This window comes from Mya arenaria, chromosome 15 (genome assembly GCF_026914265.1).
Source record: "Mya arenaria isolate MELC-2E11 chromosome 15, ASM2691426v1".
Classification (NCBI taxonomy): Eukaryota; Metazoa; Mollusca; class Bivalvia; order Myida; family Myidae; genus Mya; species Mya arenaria.
In genome coordinates this window covers 43443500-43464047 of record NC_069136.1, presented here as the reverse complement: position 1 = coordinate 43464047, position 20548 = coordinate 43443500, and the positions used below count along the sequence as shown (strand labels likewise).

Here is a 20548-nt window from a genome sequence, read left to right as displayed (position 1 = left end):
ACCCTGTTTTAAAAGTCTTTGCGTCATATGTTTGCTGCGAGAGCTGAAATCTTGACATCTGTACATGTTCTAGCGAATCTTACCAACTGTGCAATAAAAATACAATATGATGGTGAAATTTGCTTGTTTTAAATGTTTTGTTTTCCTATACGGTGTGAAACTTCATATATCATGTGTCGCGCCTCGTTTCTTTCAAGTAAGCTGCACTCCGGTTTGGACTGTCATACATTTATCTTTAACTACGTCCAGTGATAAAGGGGTCACGTAATAAAAACCATTGACATACATGTAAAAGAGATTAGCAATATAATTTAACTTAAAGTACTGCACGTTTGTCTTTCCGTAAAATAACATTTAAATTGAACAAATACAGTTAATATTGTTGGACACTTTCATTATTATCATATATCGTCCGCTCTTGTGTTGACTAGATGGCAGAAATGTATTTTACTTTTAATTCGGTAGGCGCTCCAAAACCAATTCGACAAATTAAAAAAAAATATACGCAAGGCACCAAACCTTACCTTCGACAGCCGTTTCCTTTTTCTGAAAAACGGTTATTGATTCCTCCGGCGATCTGCAAATAGTCTTTGGAAGCAAACCATACATGGCGGTAGATCGTGTTGCATCTTTGTCCTATTTAGAAACAAACTCAACAATTAGGTATTGTGCAAATGTTGGTGAACTTTTTTCTTGTAGAACTAGTTTGTGTTGCACTTAAATTGTTGTTGCACTAAACTCTTGCATCAAAATATATATTTTAAAATGTGTTTAGCAATAAAAATGTCAGAAACGACACATGGCTTATGCTTGCTAAAAATTAACATGAATGAAAACACAATAAAGGACTTTCCTCGTGTTTTCCTGTTAAAAGTCATGAAAACATTTTGGCACGGTCAGTGAAAACTAAGTAAGAACACCCTGGTGATATCAATCGGTTTACCCGTTGCCTTACATTACACGTGTCCTAACATTTATCAACACAATGTAAGTGCAAAAATTAACATAGAAGAAGAACGTTTATTCATCGAAAAAGTATATACAGATGATGTGTTTGAAATAGGTCAATATGACCCCTGATCAAACATTTCAACAAAATACTATGCAAATAACACAAAGACGAACAGACACATACATGTACATTGCATTTACAAAATGGTTATTTGACTAGTGGCACATTATGGTTTAATTGCCTAAAAGATGTGTAATAACTAAGTTACTAGTGAAAATATCACAAAAATAAATAATAGTGGATGTTGACCTTATGCTTCGTTTGATTACTTTTTCTTTCGGTCACATGATATTGTTTACTTCCAGGTATTTAAACAAAACACGTGGATAAACAAAAACAACAAAGGAAAAAAATGTTAACCGAGAGCAAAATACATATTATTATACATCGGATATATAAAATATAAGCCTCATTGGAAGCAACATTCGAAGGCATTGAAGCATGAAACAAAAACATCATTTTTACTAATAAATTAACACCAAGTATTTTACGGCCAGATACAGATTTCATTTGTAAATGAAATAGTCGCAGCCACAGTGCTTCATCATCCAGGACTCAAATTTTTTAAACATATATTTACGACAACAAAATCATATTGCGAAAATGTGCGAGCCGCACTGTGGGTATTTTCAAATAGTCCAAACTATGTGTCATAATTATATTGTTCAAAACTTGCATACGCATTGTTGATCTTTTAGCAATCCGAATTGCCTTACCTCTGCCGACCCGGACTCCTCCCACTGCTTAAACGCCATTGCTTCTATGAAGTACATGTCGCTGACAGACCTTCGCCAAACGTAACCATTCTCATCAGTTAATGTATTCAGCATGGTTAGGTTGAAAAGTAGGTGGTCGATCCCTCTGTCGACCTACGATGAAAAGAGAAATTAAACACATTGTCAACTTTATATGCAGTACCTCTTGTAGTCCCCTTTTTTAGGCACAAACAAAATTAGATTTTTTTCATTATCCAAACCCTTGAACACTGTTTGTTTTAATTATTTATATACATAAGTGTTTTACTCTATTTTTGGTCTGACGGTTTCAGCTTGGAATAAAGGATTAAAGGAAAACTCTGGACTCAAGGACGCAGTGTCTTAAAATTTGTCATAATTCGGATTGCATACTCTTTTTAAAACGTGTTTTATTATTTGTTACGCAGTACTCGTGTAACACATGATTAATTATTCAGTACACAAAAGCGGAGGGGGTTACACGCTCAAAACTGAGGAGAGTTGAATCTTTGGAATTAAAAGATCTTTTCTGTTTGATGTGCTTCACCCTAATTTAATATATTAGCTATAACAGATAAATTGGTTAAGAAGACAACTTGGCCATTAAATAGAAAACAAGTTTGATTATGATGCATTTTCTTTATCGCGTATTTTTTCAAATATGTATCTTATATTTTTTTCATCGGTAATTTCTGTAAATAAATGAACCTAAACTGCACGTTTTTTTACCAATTATGGATATGAACTCATGTTGTATGTTTCAGGTTTTTAAACATATCCGAAACCTTAACTTATACTTGAAGCGTTCAAAGGATGGTTTTGGCTAAAACGGTTGGATGCTATAATGGTTAATTTACAATATAACAATAGGGACATAAATAGCTATTCTTCTTCAAATAAACACATGTTCACCTCTGGCGGAATGTCAATGTGAAAAAATATTGACGATTTCATTTTGGGGTTCATGGGAATTTTCAGCAATTGTTCCACAACTGTTTTTATGTCAACAGTCTTTCCACACGCTCTTATAGTGATAATATCTGTTTTGATATTTTCACGTTTTTGGAATTTAGTTCGAAACTCTTCAGATTTCCGTTGAATATACAACGACTTGCCCATACCCGGGTTTCTTGACGTCACAATCCTAACAGATGACCTGTAATTATACAAAACAATAAGTTAGGAAGTCTCCAATTGAAGTATCCATTTAACTTAAACGCAAAACAAACTGTACATATATGAGGTAGAAATAAAAATATTTACATGGCTTAAATGAATATACCTTGCAACCAAGTCTTTCCTCGAAAGATTAAATCATTAAAAGTATTATAAACACTGGTGAATATAAACAGTAAGTATGCATTGATGACATTATTTACACCTTTAAACATGAAGATAGAAAACATGTAAATACGAGTTTACACAACTTCTGGAGACAAACTAACGGATTCGACTCAATGATCTTGTAAATCCCGTTCTAAGTAGTGAAGACCCTATGATTTTATTGCAGCATTAATGTATTTTTTCAAAGAAAAATGTGTCATAAAGAAAGCATGCATGTAGATGTTACGTTCGGTGTCAGTTATAAGTCAGCAGTTGAGTATATGAGTCCGCTAAGCCACTCTAATACTTCGGCTTCTAACAATATTATGTAGTACCAACGTGTGCAAGTGTCGATTTATTAAAAGCTTCTAACAATTGAAATATTTATGTTGATAGAAATGGAAGGTGCAACCTAGCACCGACTTTAAGACACCAGGTGAGCTTTTCCTTAGTGTACTTGTGTATGCATGGTTGCGTTGCTATCCAAACGAGTTTTGATATTGCACATTGCCATACAACTAGATAACAAGACGCTGAATTAACTGGATAAAAACAAGTTTGCCTGATGAAGTATTTATACAATAACAGAATACCACGTATAATTCCAATCCTTCTTAACATATACATAACTCTTACTCTTCAAAATCAATGTTTCCGGCGAAGTCCTTGTATCCTTTGAAGTTGCTGATTCTTAAATTTGTTGAAACATATTCCCTCACTCTGTTCAAGTCTATATTTAACGTCCGCTTGCACTTTTCAAGACTTGAAACAAAAGTTGATTCAAATTCGTTCCTTGCTTCACAAATGATAACTAGTTGAAACTCTTTGTTATCTGCAATTGAAAAGCAAATATAACAACGGTACTTTTTTATAAATTTTTTTATAGTGAAATGCTCATATACACACATTTTATGTTATAAGTTGAACTATCTACTATTGAATGTTATAAAACAGATACGCATCTGTACATTTATCATAAGTCTGATATTTTTGCAGCAGTTGTGAGGCATTCTCAGTTGCATCGTAGTTCATCTGATCAGCAAACAATAGACAATAAATGCTTCGCTGTGTATCAAATAGAGCTCTCCGAAAGAATATGTCCAACTGAAAGGCAGAAACTTATTTGTAAGAATTTGTTGTACCATTATTTGGGCTAAAATTTCATAAGCGATCGAAATCATTGAATATATAATACACACACTTCAATGATATGCACGGTTGTGTGCAATATACCTCATCGACTGTCGTCTTTGACGTACAGAACAGTACTGTTCTTGGGAGAATCTGTTTACTCTTTGAATGTTTGTCATATGAATAAATTTGTAAAGCTGCTGGTAACACTTCACCTATAAAATATGGCAATAAACCGCCGGAATAACATTTAACATGTTTATAAATCTGTACCGTCATACATTTGTTTATAAGCCATTGTATTACATTAATTTGATCACGGGTGATGTTGGCCTATTTCAAATATGCATTGCGTGGCATATTTCTTTGAATAAACTTTTTTCTTTCTTCTTCATGCGTGAAGTATAATTGAAGTATAAATGTACGTGTGCCTTTTTGAAAGGGACTTCAGTTTTGTTATGGTATATTTAACAACGTTGTGCGGTTTATGTACATTCGGAGTTCACATTCCATTTGGTATAACTCAAGACTATCTTTATGCTGATGTAAAGCAACTGTTTTAGTTGAACGAACAGGACTTGTACTGTGTAACATATTTTATATTTGTTCAATACTAGTATTTAATTTGATGTTTGTAAAACAACGTTATGATAATCTTATAATATTATTGTTATTTATACACTTTTATAAACTACTTCCAGTTTAACTAAATACAATACCTGAAATAATCTAAAAGCGATTGTATAGCAATAATTTGATAATGGACCTTCCTGAGTGTTTGTCAAATTTTATAAAATAAACTTTTCTTTTTTTTCTTCAACATTTTAAAATTGGTATGAATTCGCCGTAGAGAATAGCTTGCAATTACGAATAAGAAAAACTCATACCGGCTGATACCAACAGCAAATTCGGTTCTCCTTGTTTTAAACCAGATTGAAGATCTCGTACCGGAAACTTTACTGCAAAAACAAAAATATAACCAATATTTATGAACACTTTATTGTAATGTTTATAAATAGTAGTAAAACAGTTTTAAAACTTTAACTCAATGCAGGTCAGACGTAAAAGTTGTTCTTAAAAATGAAACATTAAAATTCGAAAGAAATAATATACTTAAAAGAAACCCACTCTGAAGCTGGCGTCCTCTAGTGTTATATGTTACCAATGAACCACAGAATCAGAAATGTTTGATGTGTGTATAAAGACATAATGCTTAAGTCGTTCAAACAGACTGGACAGAGTTTTAACAATTAAAAAGAAATGAAGTAAACTCTAACAAACATTAATACAGCCAGCGGGTGAGCTAATTCGCGCCGGGTAATCATTGGAGCCATAACATTTTGTTATGTGTTGAAAATGCTCCAACGCGTCTTCCGTTATAGTGCCAATGAGTGGAATATGGATGTAAACAGTGAGTATAGTTTCTTATTTTCATTTTTAGAGGTTTATACGAGTAAATTACAAAAATTGGAGAATGTAGTTCCACATAGGAATGGTCATGAGTTGTTCTAAAGGTAAAGGTTCTGAATAAAATTTAATATCTGATCGTCTAGAACTTGCATAACTTGCTCGACGTTAGTGTTGACAACGTAAAAATCTGGATTTTCGTGAGAATTGTTCACATACCTTAGGTTTAAGCATTTTCTTTACATGTGTGTAGCTTTCTTATTGACAAAAGGTTGCCGCGTTACAAATTTTAGAACTTCATTTGTTATACTTGCTGCACTACGCTCGATTTTCTGAACGTTGTGGTGCCAATGAATAGGTTGTGGTGCTCATGAATAGTAATTTGGTAGGAAACGAATTGTGAAAAAACTGAAGCAATTTCATTGCTTGAAAATTAACAGTTAACTGAATTAATATCATTTTCGATCTTTTTAAAGTATGACCTACTACCACACTCCTTCGCGGACTTTAAGGTTCATTGTGTGTCTAATAAATTAATACGTAAAATCAAATGATCGTCGTAATTCTAATTATGTATTTCCAGGTATTTTAAGGCAAAAATCTAACGATTGTGTTTACATATTTTCAGATTGGTGTCTTTAAAGGGAAAAGGAGGCGGGGCTATTCATGTCGAGAAAAAAATCACTGCGTAGCTCAAAATTTGCAAGAAAAAGTATTTTACAGTCATTCACCTAAATAAACAAGCACTCCCACTCCATATGTATGTCATATTTGAGTCTTGTTTTTTAACCTTAATGTCAAACATGATTATGTTAAACATTGATGTGTGTGCCTCTAAAAAGGGTAATCGTTAAAAAGATTGGCTACTGGACTTGTGTCTGAAATTTCCGATGTACTGTCGAAAAAGCAGAGATTTCTGCAAGTGAAAGCTGTTATAGGAAAACTACGTATTCAATAGAGGGTCAACCATGCCTTCACAGGATAAACTTTCGCTGAGGAATTAATATTTTATCAGATACCATGTCTTTGTCTTTCTTACAAGATCTATTTTCTCCTGTTTTGTTCATGTCCCACAACAGTTTGAAATGTAATCCTCATAGAATAATAAGAAATTTACCATTGGTGAAACTTAATAGAATTTATTTTGACTCTCATTTCAAAATCAAAAGTTTGTCATTATATACTAAATAAGAATGTTCCATAGACATAATACAGATTACTTTATCTCAAATTCTAGAAGAATCTTGTTTCTATTTTAACTTCTATACATGGAAAATACTAAACAAATCTTGATTAATAAATTATGAAAATATCATAGGATAACATTGTTTAATCTAATTGAATCTATGTCACCTAGCAATGCAACTAGACAATTAAACAATGAACTTCTATTTAAAAAAGTATACATGTAACACATTAGTTTTTTTAAAGAAATATATCTGATAGGAATGGACATCTCAATTACAAATAGACATATGGTTACTTTTTTCGTATATACGAGTACATCAACATTTACCTGTTAAACATCTGTGTAGAGTTTACCAATGTAATGTAAAGGAAAACCTATTCTATTCCTTAAAGTTTTGTTTTATAAATGACAACAGTGCAGCATCATTTCATTCACGTATATAAAGGTTCTATATTAAATGAGGATTCATCTACGCGATATATTGTGATTAATGGGAGGCAATTTCGGTAACAACTGTTTTACGCTACCTTGCTACCGGTACGATTACTGGTAAAGGCATTCAAGTCATTTACAAACAACACTCAAATATTTGACGAATGCATTCTTTTAATCATTTTTAAACAATATAACGCCCTTATTGACTATGTTAAGATTGCTGTATAAATTGATAGACGATTTCAGGGACAGGTCAATGATATGTTCAGCCAAAAAAGTTAATGAAGAGGCGTTCAAGCACATAAAACAGCAACATTTGCATATGTATATACACGTTCAAGTGATTTTCCTAATTAAAAGCGAATAGGGATTGATGCGTTTTCATTTGCCTGGTAAATATGGCTCTTATAAATATAAATAAGGTACCACGCGATTCCTGAAATCATAACACTTATTGTGAATATGCTATTTGCAGATACATTTGATTGATTTGATTCTTCCAGAATATTTGTTTTCTTAATTATTCAGCGAACAATTTGAGCCAGAAGGCAAACAGAGTGCTGAAGGCCATGATCACACGAATTGAGCGATACACAGAACACGATTGTTATGAATGAGCTTCCTGACACATTCGGATAACGCAATAGCACTTAGCACATTTGCTAAGTTCATAGAAATTGTTAACTATTACCGAGTATATTTTTTTAAAGAAAAACCTAGATCAATCACTGGATGTGATATATACCCCAACTTTAACACCTTCTTTTAATAAGAATAATCACTGAGGGTTATGAATACTCCTTCAAAGCCTTTTGTCGATTATAAGGCATCAGTATAGTTAATGGTCCTACTATTGGGAAAAGTAAGGACTAAAGCATCTGTGAATAAAGGCATGCAGTAAGTTCGGAGTCAAGTTGACAAAAACTCAAAATACTATTTCTTTTGTTAGGTTTAGGTCAATGCCTCAAAAACATTATGAAGTTATGGAAGGAAGTAAAAAACAGTAAAACAAGGGCAGCCACAGACTGCCATAGTCCAAGCCGAATTAAGAACAGTATCAACTTCTCATTACGATAATGGATTACAATTTTACAATTGACAATGAATTAAAAATAGGGCAGCAATAGCCATAGTTTTTGTGCTCTGAACCTCCCTAAATGAGATCTTTCTGTATCTGTAAATGAAGTTATGCTCCGGACAAAAAATAAATAAGAACATTAAAAATGACTAACAAATGAACAAACAAATACAGCACCAAAATATATTCTATGTTAAGTTTGAAGTGAATACATGAAGGGCTTTACGACTCATTCTCCAGACAAAATGTATGTTTGAAAATAAACAATAGGGAATAAGTAAAAATATTGCAACCATAATTATATTTTATGTCCACCGCACTTCTCATAGATGAAATGTATCTGTATATAAAGATTGAAGTCAATACCTGAAGAAAAATGCTAGTTACGCTCCAGACAAAAAATAAGTATGAAAAAGGGCAATAAGTTAAAATACTGCAGTGAGAGTTTTGGTTCCTGAGCATTGGGCTTTCCCTCAATGTGATATTTCTGTAATGGTAGTTTGAAGTCAATATCGACAATACTCCTGATAATAAGTTTAAAAATCAACGAAGGGCAATAACTTAAAATTTATTGCACCTTATGATTTTGTTTAACGCATATTTCCGTAATGAGATAAATCTGTATGTTAGGTTTGAAGTAAAGATCTCAATGATTTTTCGAGTAATGCTCCGGACAAATAAATGGGAATAAAAATTAACAAAGGGAAATAGCTAAAACAATTATTCAACCAGAGTAGTATTTATGCAACCCAGTTTTCCTAAATGAGATCGATCATTATATGAAATTGAAGTTCATGCATCAAAGACATTTCAAGTTATGCTTCGGACAAAACATATGAACATTAATAACTCAAAGAATACTGCATGAGGACTTTTTTCAATGAGATTTATCTGTTAGAATAGTACTAACTAATAGGACTTTGCGAGTTATTCGCCAATCGAAAACTTAGTATGAAAATAAACAAAGGACAATTAGAAAATATACTGCACCAAGATAAATATTTCATGTGCACTGAACTTTTCCTGAAAGAGATGTATATGTGTATAAAGTTTGAAGTCAATTCCTGATGGAAATTTCGAGTTATGTAGACTTAAGTTACGGTTCCTTTGCACTGCACTTCTCCTTATTGAAATATATTTGTACATGAAGTTTAAGTCAATACTAAAAGACTTTTCAATTTATGCTCCGGACAAGATTGCCTGGTAGAGGGAATTAAAAAAAATAAGTACAAAATAATCAAAGGGCAATAACTCTTAAACTACCATACACAAAATATTGCATAACATACTCAATATATGTATGAAGATTGTAGAAAATACCTAAAAAATATGGTGTAATGGAGACAAGTAGACTTGTCCCGATGTCCCAGTATGGACGGACGGACGTACAGACGGACGGACGGTATTAGGTGATTTTTGCATAGCCCATACAACTGCGTGGTGGGGGTTTAATAACCTTTTTTTGTTTGAAGTGTATGTAATATAGAAAAATATAAAATTGTTGTGAATATTCTAACCCTCATTTGAACACCTCATTATATTCTTTGTCTTTTTACGGAACAAATGAAGGTATGCAAAAAAGGTAAATCATGTGTTTCCGGTACGGATAGAAAAATCCAATCATCGGGATTGTAATTGACTAGGCGTGTAATATATCAGATATCTCGAAATTTTCACCATATCGACTGGAATTACTAAAGTATCTATTCATTATCCAATGAGACTTGCAGGCAACATATATGTGATGTCTGCTTGGTGAAAATCGACATGTTACTTATTTCACGTCCTCATTAACATTATAATATTTTTTTAAAAGTTGAACTACCTGCCATATACCTTTCATTGACCACGTTAAGCTCATACTTCATTTCAGAAGCCCTTATGTTTAACAAATGAAAAAATATCTTAAGAAAGATACTATTACTTTGTTCTTTATGGTGCAAACGTTAAGTCGTAAAAGTTTCTATCTATACGTACTAGTTAATATTAATCAACAATGTTTTTCCTACTTATCATACTATGTAAATGTAACAAGACGAACTTTGATGGAAGACATCGAAGACGCAGCTAAATAGATTCATGATTTGAATGTAAAAGTTAACATGCAGTTATGTATCCGGAAAGTAAGATGGCCGTTAACAAGTGTGTGCAGTATGAAAATAATTGAATGAAGAGTATAGGAGTATATTAATGAAAGCCCTACTTGCCCTGAAACTTTAATCAAACTTTGCAAGTCGATCAAGGGCCATAGCTTGTATTTAGGATGACATGCAGCTATGTATCATTGAAGGCCGTGTGAAGTATGAAGTGAACTGAATTAAGGGTTTATGAGTTTTAAGTTAATGTCCCAACATGCCCTAAAACTTTAACGGGACAAAAATTGCCCTAAAACTCAAACTTTATTTCTCGTGTCAATCAAGAGCTATACATTGTTTTTAGGTATGGAGTTTTGGAACCTAAATATGTGCGGCTCCTTTACAACATAGTTTAAGAAAAATAATTACTAACTAAAAAGTTATCAATAGATACCTGTCCATTGGAAATTGTAATCATGTTTCCTTCGGTCTGTGACTAAAAAAACCATTTACACATACTTATTAAGTTGCTTGTCATAAAACAGTCAAGCTTATTTGCCCGAGGTCCGGAAAGGGTAAGTGAACTATCAATTATTTGTCGGCCTCTGGCAATAGTTTACTTGGTCCCTTTTATACCGAGGAAATAAAATTAGAAATACTTCCCAAGCATTAGAAATGATATCAAAAAAGTGTCATGGTGCAGTTCAAAGTGTACCGGGTACCGGCCTTTATATATTTCGGAGTGCATACACTTGTTACTATGAAAATGTAAATAAACACCGTTTTATAAAACTAAGAACGAACTGCACATATTTGATTAAAAGTTGAATTTAACTAACAGGAATATTCAATCTTCAAAATAATTGATACATTTAAAATCAAATCGGATCATAGTTTTTTATTAAGTGAAGGGTATTTAAATATAACTTTTGTCATATTTTGTCGGACGAAAATGATAGTAATTACAGTGAACTGAACAAATAAGCCACAAACCAAAATATCATATATTACTCACATGAATTCGGTACTGTATACCGGCAACCGAACTATTTAAAACCGTTTAAAAAAACCAAAAAACTATTAACTGGTTATTTATATGGGAGGTCATGTAAATGCATCATATATGAAAGAATCCACGTAATTTTCCTTTTGTTTTGTAAAACTAACAAATTGCTGTCTTTAAATGATTTAAGAATTGGCTAAAACAGTTATGTACCTTTTGCAAATACTTTTTGAAGGGCAATACCAAGGGTATCGAATGAAACGCGGCCCTCCATGCTAAGGTCCTGACTCAAAAAGTCCTTCCACAATTGTTCAACCGCTTCCATTAGTTCCCTGCAAACAATACAAATAAGACAATCGAATATGGAAAATTGTATAAACACGTTTTCGTTGGATTGTAGAGCGTTTTAAAAGTAAAAATAGATCGGTCTGTTTTTCTTTTAAACTCTTTTAGCAAAACACAAGGAGATATTCATACTGTGATAAAGTGTATTGATATAAATAGTCATATTCATTCTACATCAAGCTATACGTCAATGAGCATGAAATGTAAATGTTTTATAAACAGTTCGCACATTTTTTTTCTTTTCTATTGTTTCACTATGAAATTTCCATTTAAAAAAAAATCCTCATAAAAGTTTTACCTCGGAGATTTAGGGACAACTATCTCTGGTTTACTGCTTAAACTGGACCTATACTCTGGTAAGGCAGATTCTATGTCTTCTGTGGTAACAAATACATTCTGTGATACATAATTATGGTTAAATGATTCAACAGAAACAGAAAATCAAAGGCAATCACGTTGACTTGTAACACATTGTAAAAGCTCACAAGCATGTAAAAATCACTTGACCTTCCATATTCCTACTTATTCTCCTTACATACAATATTTAAGTGCATCTATAACCCGATTTGAGCATATACACAAACGCTTTATCGCAACTGTTTCGTATCATGTTTGAATAGCGTTATAATTTATCCGAAGGGTAGTTATAGAACAGTTTGTCCCATTCTGATATTTAGCATTTCGATATGGGGGTCAATATGTACATGAAAAGAGAGAAAATACACGCAAACAAGAACAAAATGCCAAATATACAGATGTTGTCCTTTTACATGAAAAATGTTAATTTGATTGCTAAATGCTTATCATTGGATGAATGCTTGCATTTCGCTTACTTTTGCATTTGTTATCCAATCTTTACTCTATTCACGGGCATCAATGAACAGCCACTTTACGTTTTCAATTGTGGAGAATTTGCTATTGATTCGTAAAAAAGATGATAAAGTTTACTTGTTCCAGCTCTCTAACTCTCTTACAACAGTTCATGTCCAATACTTACCGAGCTACCGTAACGAGATACGGCTCTTGACATTTTTACAACTTCATTTGCTTGAAAATTTGATATTCAATCTTTATTACAGTGGTTTACAGTATTTAAGGGCCTGGCCGATTGTGAGTTTGGTTACTGGTCAACAAGCCAGACAAGTGGGTTTCTCCGGTTACTCCGTGTTTCCCCCACAACACAAGACCACATTCTCGCACATCGTGCCAACGAGAGTGACTATGTATAAGCTTTCATAGCTTCCTTAACAATCGTTGTAAAATATATAACGCTTAAACTAAGGGCATAATATCTCGATCATTAGCGAGAACACACAATTCACTCTTTAATTATTATCTTTAAATTGTCAAATATAAACAATTTCACGTTGTCCACTCTATAACTGTAGCATTTATTATCTAGTCATTAAAGTTGCAAATGGGGCTACAATGTTTATGGGGATAATATTTCATCTTTTTGTGATAAATTCCAAGGTTATGGCCCTTATTATTTCAAAGCGTTACCAAACTTATTCGCTCTCTAACTTGTGAATTTATCTAAACGTAATAGAATGTGGTATTTTATTTGTATTATATCACAACTGATTTTAATAAATCATTATAACTTTTTTCATTAACGTCTAACAGCCCTTTATTTCAAAAATTGTCAAAGTCTACCTTATTCACAGCCTATCTCAATCATGTTTTAATTTGCATAAGTTTGAAGGTCAGCAGTTTGCAACATTCACTATGGAGATATTGGGCTTGACTTGTCATATTTTCATTAAGTTCATTATGTTTAAACTTCATAAATCCATATTGGTCAAATGACATCAGTCATACTCATCTATAATACGTGAATAATCATTTTTCATTCCAAAAAGTCGGAGCTCAAAGCAGGCGACATTTCGAGAAATTATACACTTGACAAAGGCTTCTAAAGGTATTGACCAGACAAGGCCGATTTTAGGTAATTGTTTAAGTAAAGGGCGATAAATCTACAGTGAATCGAGCGCTATACCTGGTTGTTAAGCCAAGATATTATGCCCCTGCACAATCTAACAAAATTTGGTGATGATTAGACAAACGCTTTTAAAGTTATTGATCGGAAAACATACCGGACGGCAAGCGCACGCCAAATGTGAAGCTATAATATGTCCTGTTTTACGAACGGGCGTATGAAAATGCTTAATTTACGTAATACACACTTACTGACATCAGTTTCTCTTTGCCCAATATCGAGTAGATGCCTGAGAATATTCGAGTGTTCTCGGGCTTCAGAATCGTTTAAAATCCGCTGCATTATCACTAACTGTTTGATCGTGTAAAAGTTCAGACAAGACTGATTATCCCGCGCAATCCGAATTTTCTCAGTCCAATCCAGAGAACATCGTTCAAGGAAGTTATTAAAGTCTCGAAGAAAGTCAGTTCCAACCGAATAATCAGTATTAGTAGCCCGTGTCTGGAACAGCTGAAATAACCCTTTCTTTGTCAATAAATAAAATAAACGTTTTGGTTGTCTTGTTCTCCGTAACTATTAATGTTATATTTCAATTTCCTTTCAATCACAAATATCAATGTGGAGAACACATTGTTTGCATCCAATTAACATTAAAAATGTAAAGTATTAAAATATAGTAAAGAAAGGTTGTGGTCCTTGATGTACTACGCATAACTCAACACCTTTTATATGTATGTTTAACAAATTATATTGCTAAGATTTTCTGCCAAATAGCCAAACTTCCTTGCCCGAAGACGGAATAGACCTGTAAACTAATGCAAAAGGTCGGTAGGCTGACGGCAGTAACTCACTTGGTCTATATGCGACCGAGGGCAGTTTTGACTTTTGACTATTAATGAGTATTTTATAACATGACCTTAGAAATTAAATTTGACAGTGTTCACATCGTCCATGATGCGGCTAATAAGAATTGCAACATTTTAGAGAGACTAGGAAAATCATCTGCTTTATTACATAAAACAATACGAACCGCTAAGAATTGAAGCACACTACGTGAATAATCTCTTAGCACAGTGTTCATCCCTATGTAATATTCTGCAAAGAAGGCATTTCTATATTCAAAGCTAAACACAAATTGTCCGGCAAATAGCCATATTGTTCCTTATTGCTTACCTCCATTTGTTTTTTATTTTTACCCAGCTGAAATGTTATCGAAACAATACGTTGATTTGCACCGGATCAACAAATAAATTCTGCAAACCACTGTTCAAAAAGGACGCATCCGGATGCATACAAATTTAGAAACATTTGTCCCAGCCTGACCATACTGTCAAATACCTAAAATTCACAACTCCAAAGATATGATTGACAGTTACAATGTATACTGGAACATACACCATAAAAATGCTTACTATTAAATCAGATTTGTTTAACGTTGTCCATTGGATTTAACATCCTCACTTGCTTAGTGATACATATACGTTTTGACTTGTGGGCGGAGATGTAAACAATGTATTGGCGTGAGACCACAGTTATTTTTACTATATGTTTCATATAGACACTAACCTGGCTTTTGACTTTAAACACACCCCAATTGAAAAACAAGGACATGGCATCTCTAGAACAATTCAAGACACAAAATATAATCACAAGAAAACACCATGTTGACCATTGACCCGACTGTCAAAATTGAGTTCAAATACATAACCCTTCCGCCAGGGAGTCAATCGGCTACAAACAACTAATTTTCAGACTTCCACAAGCTATGATTTTTCCAATATTTACATTGAAAACTATCAATTTCTGCAATAGAGTGTCAAATTCAGTCAAGTTCTCTGCAAAAAGAACATTTTTTGCATCTTTTTCATTCAATTTTAATAAAATATTGATACTTGAACACAAGCACTCTTTGTTTCTGTATTCACATCCGGATCTTGGTCAACGGGGGGCAGATAACTGTGGTCTTGAGCCTATTTAAGCAACATTTTTTCAGAAACAGACTTCAAAACTCCTATAGTTCAGCTTCAGGCTATATGCAACACATACTGAAAGTTTGGCAATGATATATCAAACACTAAATGAATGAGACAAGTATTAGCACCTGTGGTATTTTCATAAAAAGCAGAAACAGCCATTTCCCTCAAATGTTAAGCCGCAAACCTTTGAAGAGCCATTATTTCCTTATGCATTGGAATAATTTGACCAAGTAAAGTTTTCCTTGTAGCTTTTAATGGTGTCTATAGAACAGCACCATAAAACTGGCCTGCCTACTCTTTTAAGATTTTTTCTAAGCAAAATAAGGTTTTTCCACTTCATCGGCTTAGTGTTTTATATAAAAAATGACATAGAGCCCAACTGAAATGCCTCAACTTGTCAAAATTTTGCTTTTCTGGTCCACTTATATACAAAGGTAACAGAACTGTTCAGTTTAACACAAGAAATTTAGTGATAATGTGTTAATAGACAGTCTAAACAACACTATATGCCAAATTGTTGGCTTCCGGGACAAATGGCGCAACAAAGGAAATGGCAAAAAACACACCAAAACTTAAAGATTCATGACAACTGCTAGTGTTTTCATGTATGAGGTGGCTACATGATGTAGAAAATGCAGAGATAGCATTATTATGTCCATTTTTAAAAAAAATTTACTTTAAGAATCTGTTTTGAAGGCTAGATTTGGCATTAAATTCAGAGTACAGCACTTCACTATTGTCTATAAGATGCTTATTTACACCTGATTTGCTATAAATCTCACTCATTGGAATCATTTACACACAAACAAGCACTACAGAGTTGACTAACATCTTCATTCTTCTGAAATATTGGATTCAGAGCTGCATCTCCTGGATTCAGATTGCAGGACTACCGCCTGGGGAAAAGGCCGCAGCTAACTGGAGCTTATTGGCACATCATGATCTGCAAGCAAGACACAAAGGCAATGTTTTACACAAATAAAACTATCTGCCACTACTGTTAAAGTTTGAAAAAGGCCTGTAAACACTCTTTGAGGCATACACAACCTTTAATATAGTCATAAATGTGATAAATATGCAGAAAAGTTCATGAATTCAAAGATTTTCAGGACAAATTTAATAGAATATATAGTCTTTTGGACATTTTGCAATCAGTTTTTAACAACTCAAAGGTAAACCTCATCTTATTGAGTACCCAGATGCATTTTGCAAGCATTCAAACCAGACATGCTTAGAATTTCTTCTTACTTGGAGATGGTATTCCTTTCTTGAAAATCCTTGCCGAGAGCCGGTATGGAAAACCACAGAGACCACAGTTTTACCAGCACTGGTTCTTGTCCTTGAAAATTCCTCTGAGGCTACAGCAACCAGGCTGGCTATTAAAATAAGCAATAAATTAGGGTTTTTAAAACATTTATACTGTATTAAGGTTGTGTTTTTTAATGCATTAAGGGAAAAGGCTCTATTCTTTATGAAAGCTGCTCACTTTTTATTTATTTTGCCTTGGAGAAATGTCAAGTTTTTCAATGAATAAATTGAATAAATGAATGAATTAATGAATATATATGAATGATTGATAGAATGAATTAATGAAAGGTGGCATTATTTCTTTAAAATTGGGATCTCATTGTGTTGCTGTGATTGTTAAAGTATATGTTTTCTTGTCCATAAGCTGAAAATCATATGCACACTAAATAAAACATCATTCTGCATCCTATGTGCAGTAAGTTTTGTTTAATTGCTTATAGAATTTGCAATTATTGTAATGTTTGCTTAAAAGAGCAAACAAAATGTGTGAATAGATGCACAATACAGACCAAAGACTGATACAAGTCAGCAGTTTCATTAGAAAATAATATTATTATCAAAGCCACATCAGAAATGATTGACAACATGAAAGAAATTCATTTAGGAATGGAACAAACAGTCTCAATGGGCTTTTATGACCAAACTGTCTCACTTTGTACTTCAGTTTGGATACCATTTTCTAATATATTATCTTGAAGTACTTACAAATTACAGCATGTTGGCAAACACCAAGTACAGCTTGGCCTCTGGTGGGCAGCTTGGTGGGGGGGGGGGGGGGTCTTCAACAGACAGTTCCTCCTGGGTCTGCTTCCTATGTTAAAAAAATCCCTCCATTTATACTTTGGAATTGAAAGTGAGGCTTTCATTCATTAGTTACCATCATTTGGAACTATTTCCAAACATTAAATTGAAAGTGAAAGTAGTTTTTTTTAAAAATGTCAAAAATATATAAGAAAATTATATATCATTAATTTATATTATGTAATATAAGATTTTCACATTTCATACTCAAACACCAATATTCTATGGCTAAGCACTGTCAACTGGCCAAATTTCAAGTAGATAGCTGTATAAATTAAGAATTTATAACAATTTAAAATAGGCCACCCCTCCAAAAGCTTCCTCTATATCAGGCGTGAGACCACAGTTATTTTTACTATATGTTTCATATAGACACTAACCTGGCTTTTGACTTTAAACACACCCCAATTGAAAAACAAGGACATGGCATCTCTAGAACAATTCAAGACACAAAATATAATCACAAGAAAACACCATGTTGACCATTGACCCGACTGTCAAAATTGAGTTCAAATACATAACCCTTCCGCCAGGGAGTCAATCGGCTACAAACAACTAATTTTCAGACTTCCACAAGCTATGATTTTTCCAATATTTACATTGAAAACTATCAATTTCTGCAATAGAGTGTCAAATTCAGTCAAGTTCTCTGCAAAAAGAACATTTTTTGCATCTTTTTCATTCAATTTTAATAAAATATTGATACTTGAACACAAGCACTCTTTGTTTCTGTATTCACATCCGGATCTTGGTCAACGGGGGGCAGATAACTGTGGTCTTGAGCCTATTGTCCTGAGCCAACGTACTAGTGCGAGTAATCGCTTTGGTATGTACCGATCGTTGCGGTAAATTGCGTTACATCCGGTAAATGGCGAAACGCGATTCATTTTCTCGAGTTGAAGATAACTACAATTATATGATCAGATATATTTTTCCGATAATGTTTGCTCTTCATTACTGTAAGATAAGTAGATTCAGGGAAGCTTTTTGAGAGCATGACGGCAATATTTGAAAATATGTGAATTAGTAAAATGACTTTAAAAGATTAATGACATGTTCTGATGATAGAAGCCTGAATTTTTAAATGCTATTTGATATTGCATTTAACACTAAAACAATTGTTGCTTTGCAGTTTCGGTCAATATGGTGAGGCGATATCGACCTCACTGACATGCAATAGTTGATAAAAAAATGTAGAAATTTTACCAGAATAAAGATTTCGACATCATATTGCACCTCTGTTGATCGTCGAGTTGTCAGCATCAAACGACTTTTCATGTTCTCTAAATCTTCACAGGTAAATGTTTCTCCTTGTTTGTTTTTTTTACCCGGTTTGTGAATGTGAAGCTTAATCACATCGTCAATTGTCTGCAAGAATAAGTCTTAATCTAACCGAAAACATGTTTTAGGGCATAACAACCAAGGCCAATCAAACGCCAAACAAGTACGTAAAAACACCAAATACACACACAAAAGAAATATTAAGAATTAAGTAAGATTTGTAATTCCCATTTCAAGTATGCCACATAAGCTTAAGAACCAAACTTTATAATGTAACACAATTAAAAGGTGGCAGTGTGTTTACTTTCGTGCTTACCTTTAAGTTTTCAGTTGCAATAACGCCACCGCCTTTACCAATTGTATACCTTCCGTATTGATTTATATCTGAAACCTGCTGAAGAACTGATGCCTCTGAAGTCGATTGATGGGATATTCTTTCTTTAAGCCAGTTTATGTTGTCAGTAGCAGCTTTCTATAAAAGAGATATGACTTCATTTAATGGAAATAACGTGTCTAACCAATCGAATAGTGTAGTGATTCATTGCGTTGGTCATGTACATGTGTAACATAATACATTGACGAAATCTTTTGAAAGCCTACAATACATCTCAGGTATGAAAACAGCGTCCAACATTTATAGTTTTTACATTATCATTTCAATTTCATAATAGACTTAAGATTCGAAATATGAGCGTTAGTTGTTTCAATCGCAAAAAAAGATTAAAAGCTCTCTTAGAATCAGACAAAAAATGTCACAAATGCGTTCCAAATCATTAAAAATACAGGCTCCAAGCTGCATTAAAGTAAAAACCTGTACGGGTAATAATAAAGCCAGTTCTTTCGTATGATCAAAATGTAAATGCTAATTTTAGTCTCTACGCGCTGACGTGATACGCTGTCGTCTTCATAACAAATATGGGATACAGAATATTGAAAAGTTGCGTTTTGCAACGTCAAGCTTAAACAATATTGTGCAACGCTTTAACGACGGAATAATTCCTTTAAGACGCATTTAACATCATATTTGTATTTTTTGATAGGCGTATTTGACGTTGAGGTGAATAAACTGAGCGCTTGGTACTGGTGCTGTTTTACAATCATAAAATACAGACTCCATTTCGCTAAAAAAGTACTTAGTCAAAAAACAAAATTACTACCATATTACATTGGATGTATTTGTGGTGCGTATTCATTGGCGGTCAGTATACTTGTAATAAGACTTGTAAAGAAAGATAATAATTTTATGCGCAATAACAACGAAATAACTACAGCTTGTAGAACCCTTCCTCCATGATGGTTTTGACAATGGGCCTGGATATGAATTATACAAAAAAGACACAGATATAAATGCTCCTCATATATGTACTCATTGGTTTATGATAGGTTATGTTTTTTATGTTTGAACAAATTACCAGTTGCTTTGGGAGCTTCATATTAACTCTGAGCTCTTTCCATACTTCCTGGCATTTTTCGAGCAATCGTAAGTATCCAAATCCCTTTTCCACATCAAA

General features: G+C 33.3%; 1 protein-coding gene and 1 long non-coding RNA gene across 2 annotated transcripts in view; both read right to left on the bottom strand.

Annotated features, from left to right (window-relative positions):
* LOC128219403 (E3 ubiquitin-protein ligase RNF213-like) overlaps positions 1-12762 on the bottom strand; it is a 47487-nt gene extending 34725 nt beyond the window's left edge. Inside the window, exons 1-6 of the mRNA XM_052927214.1 lie at positions 12730-12762; positions 12031-12128; positions 11601-11719; positions 3706-3901; positions 2659-2902; positions 1729-1881 (exon numbers count right to left, since the gene is read on the bottom strand). Of these exons, the coding sequence (XP_052783174.1) occupies positions 1729-1881; positions 2659-2902; positions 3706-3901; positions 11601-11719; positions 12031-12128; positions 12730-12762 (843 nt within the window). The remainder of the gene's footprint in view (positions 1-1728; positions 1882-2658; positions 2903-3705; positions 3902-11600; positions 11720-12030; positions 12129-12729) is intronic.
* Positions 12763-16478: 3716 nt separating this feature from the next.
* On the bottom strand, positions 16479-17730 carry LOC128219523 (uncharacterized). Its single transcript, XR_008258565.1, has 3 exons — positions 17661-17730; positions 16896-17023; positions 16479-16590 (listed from the first exon to the last, which is right to left on the bottom strand). It is a non-coding gene; the product is annotated as an uncharacterized LOC128219523 (long non-coding RNA).
* Between the last annotated feature and the right edge of the window lie 2818 nt (positions 17731-20548).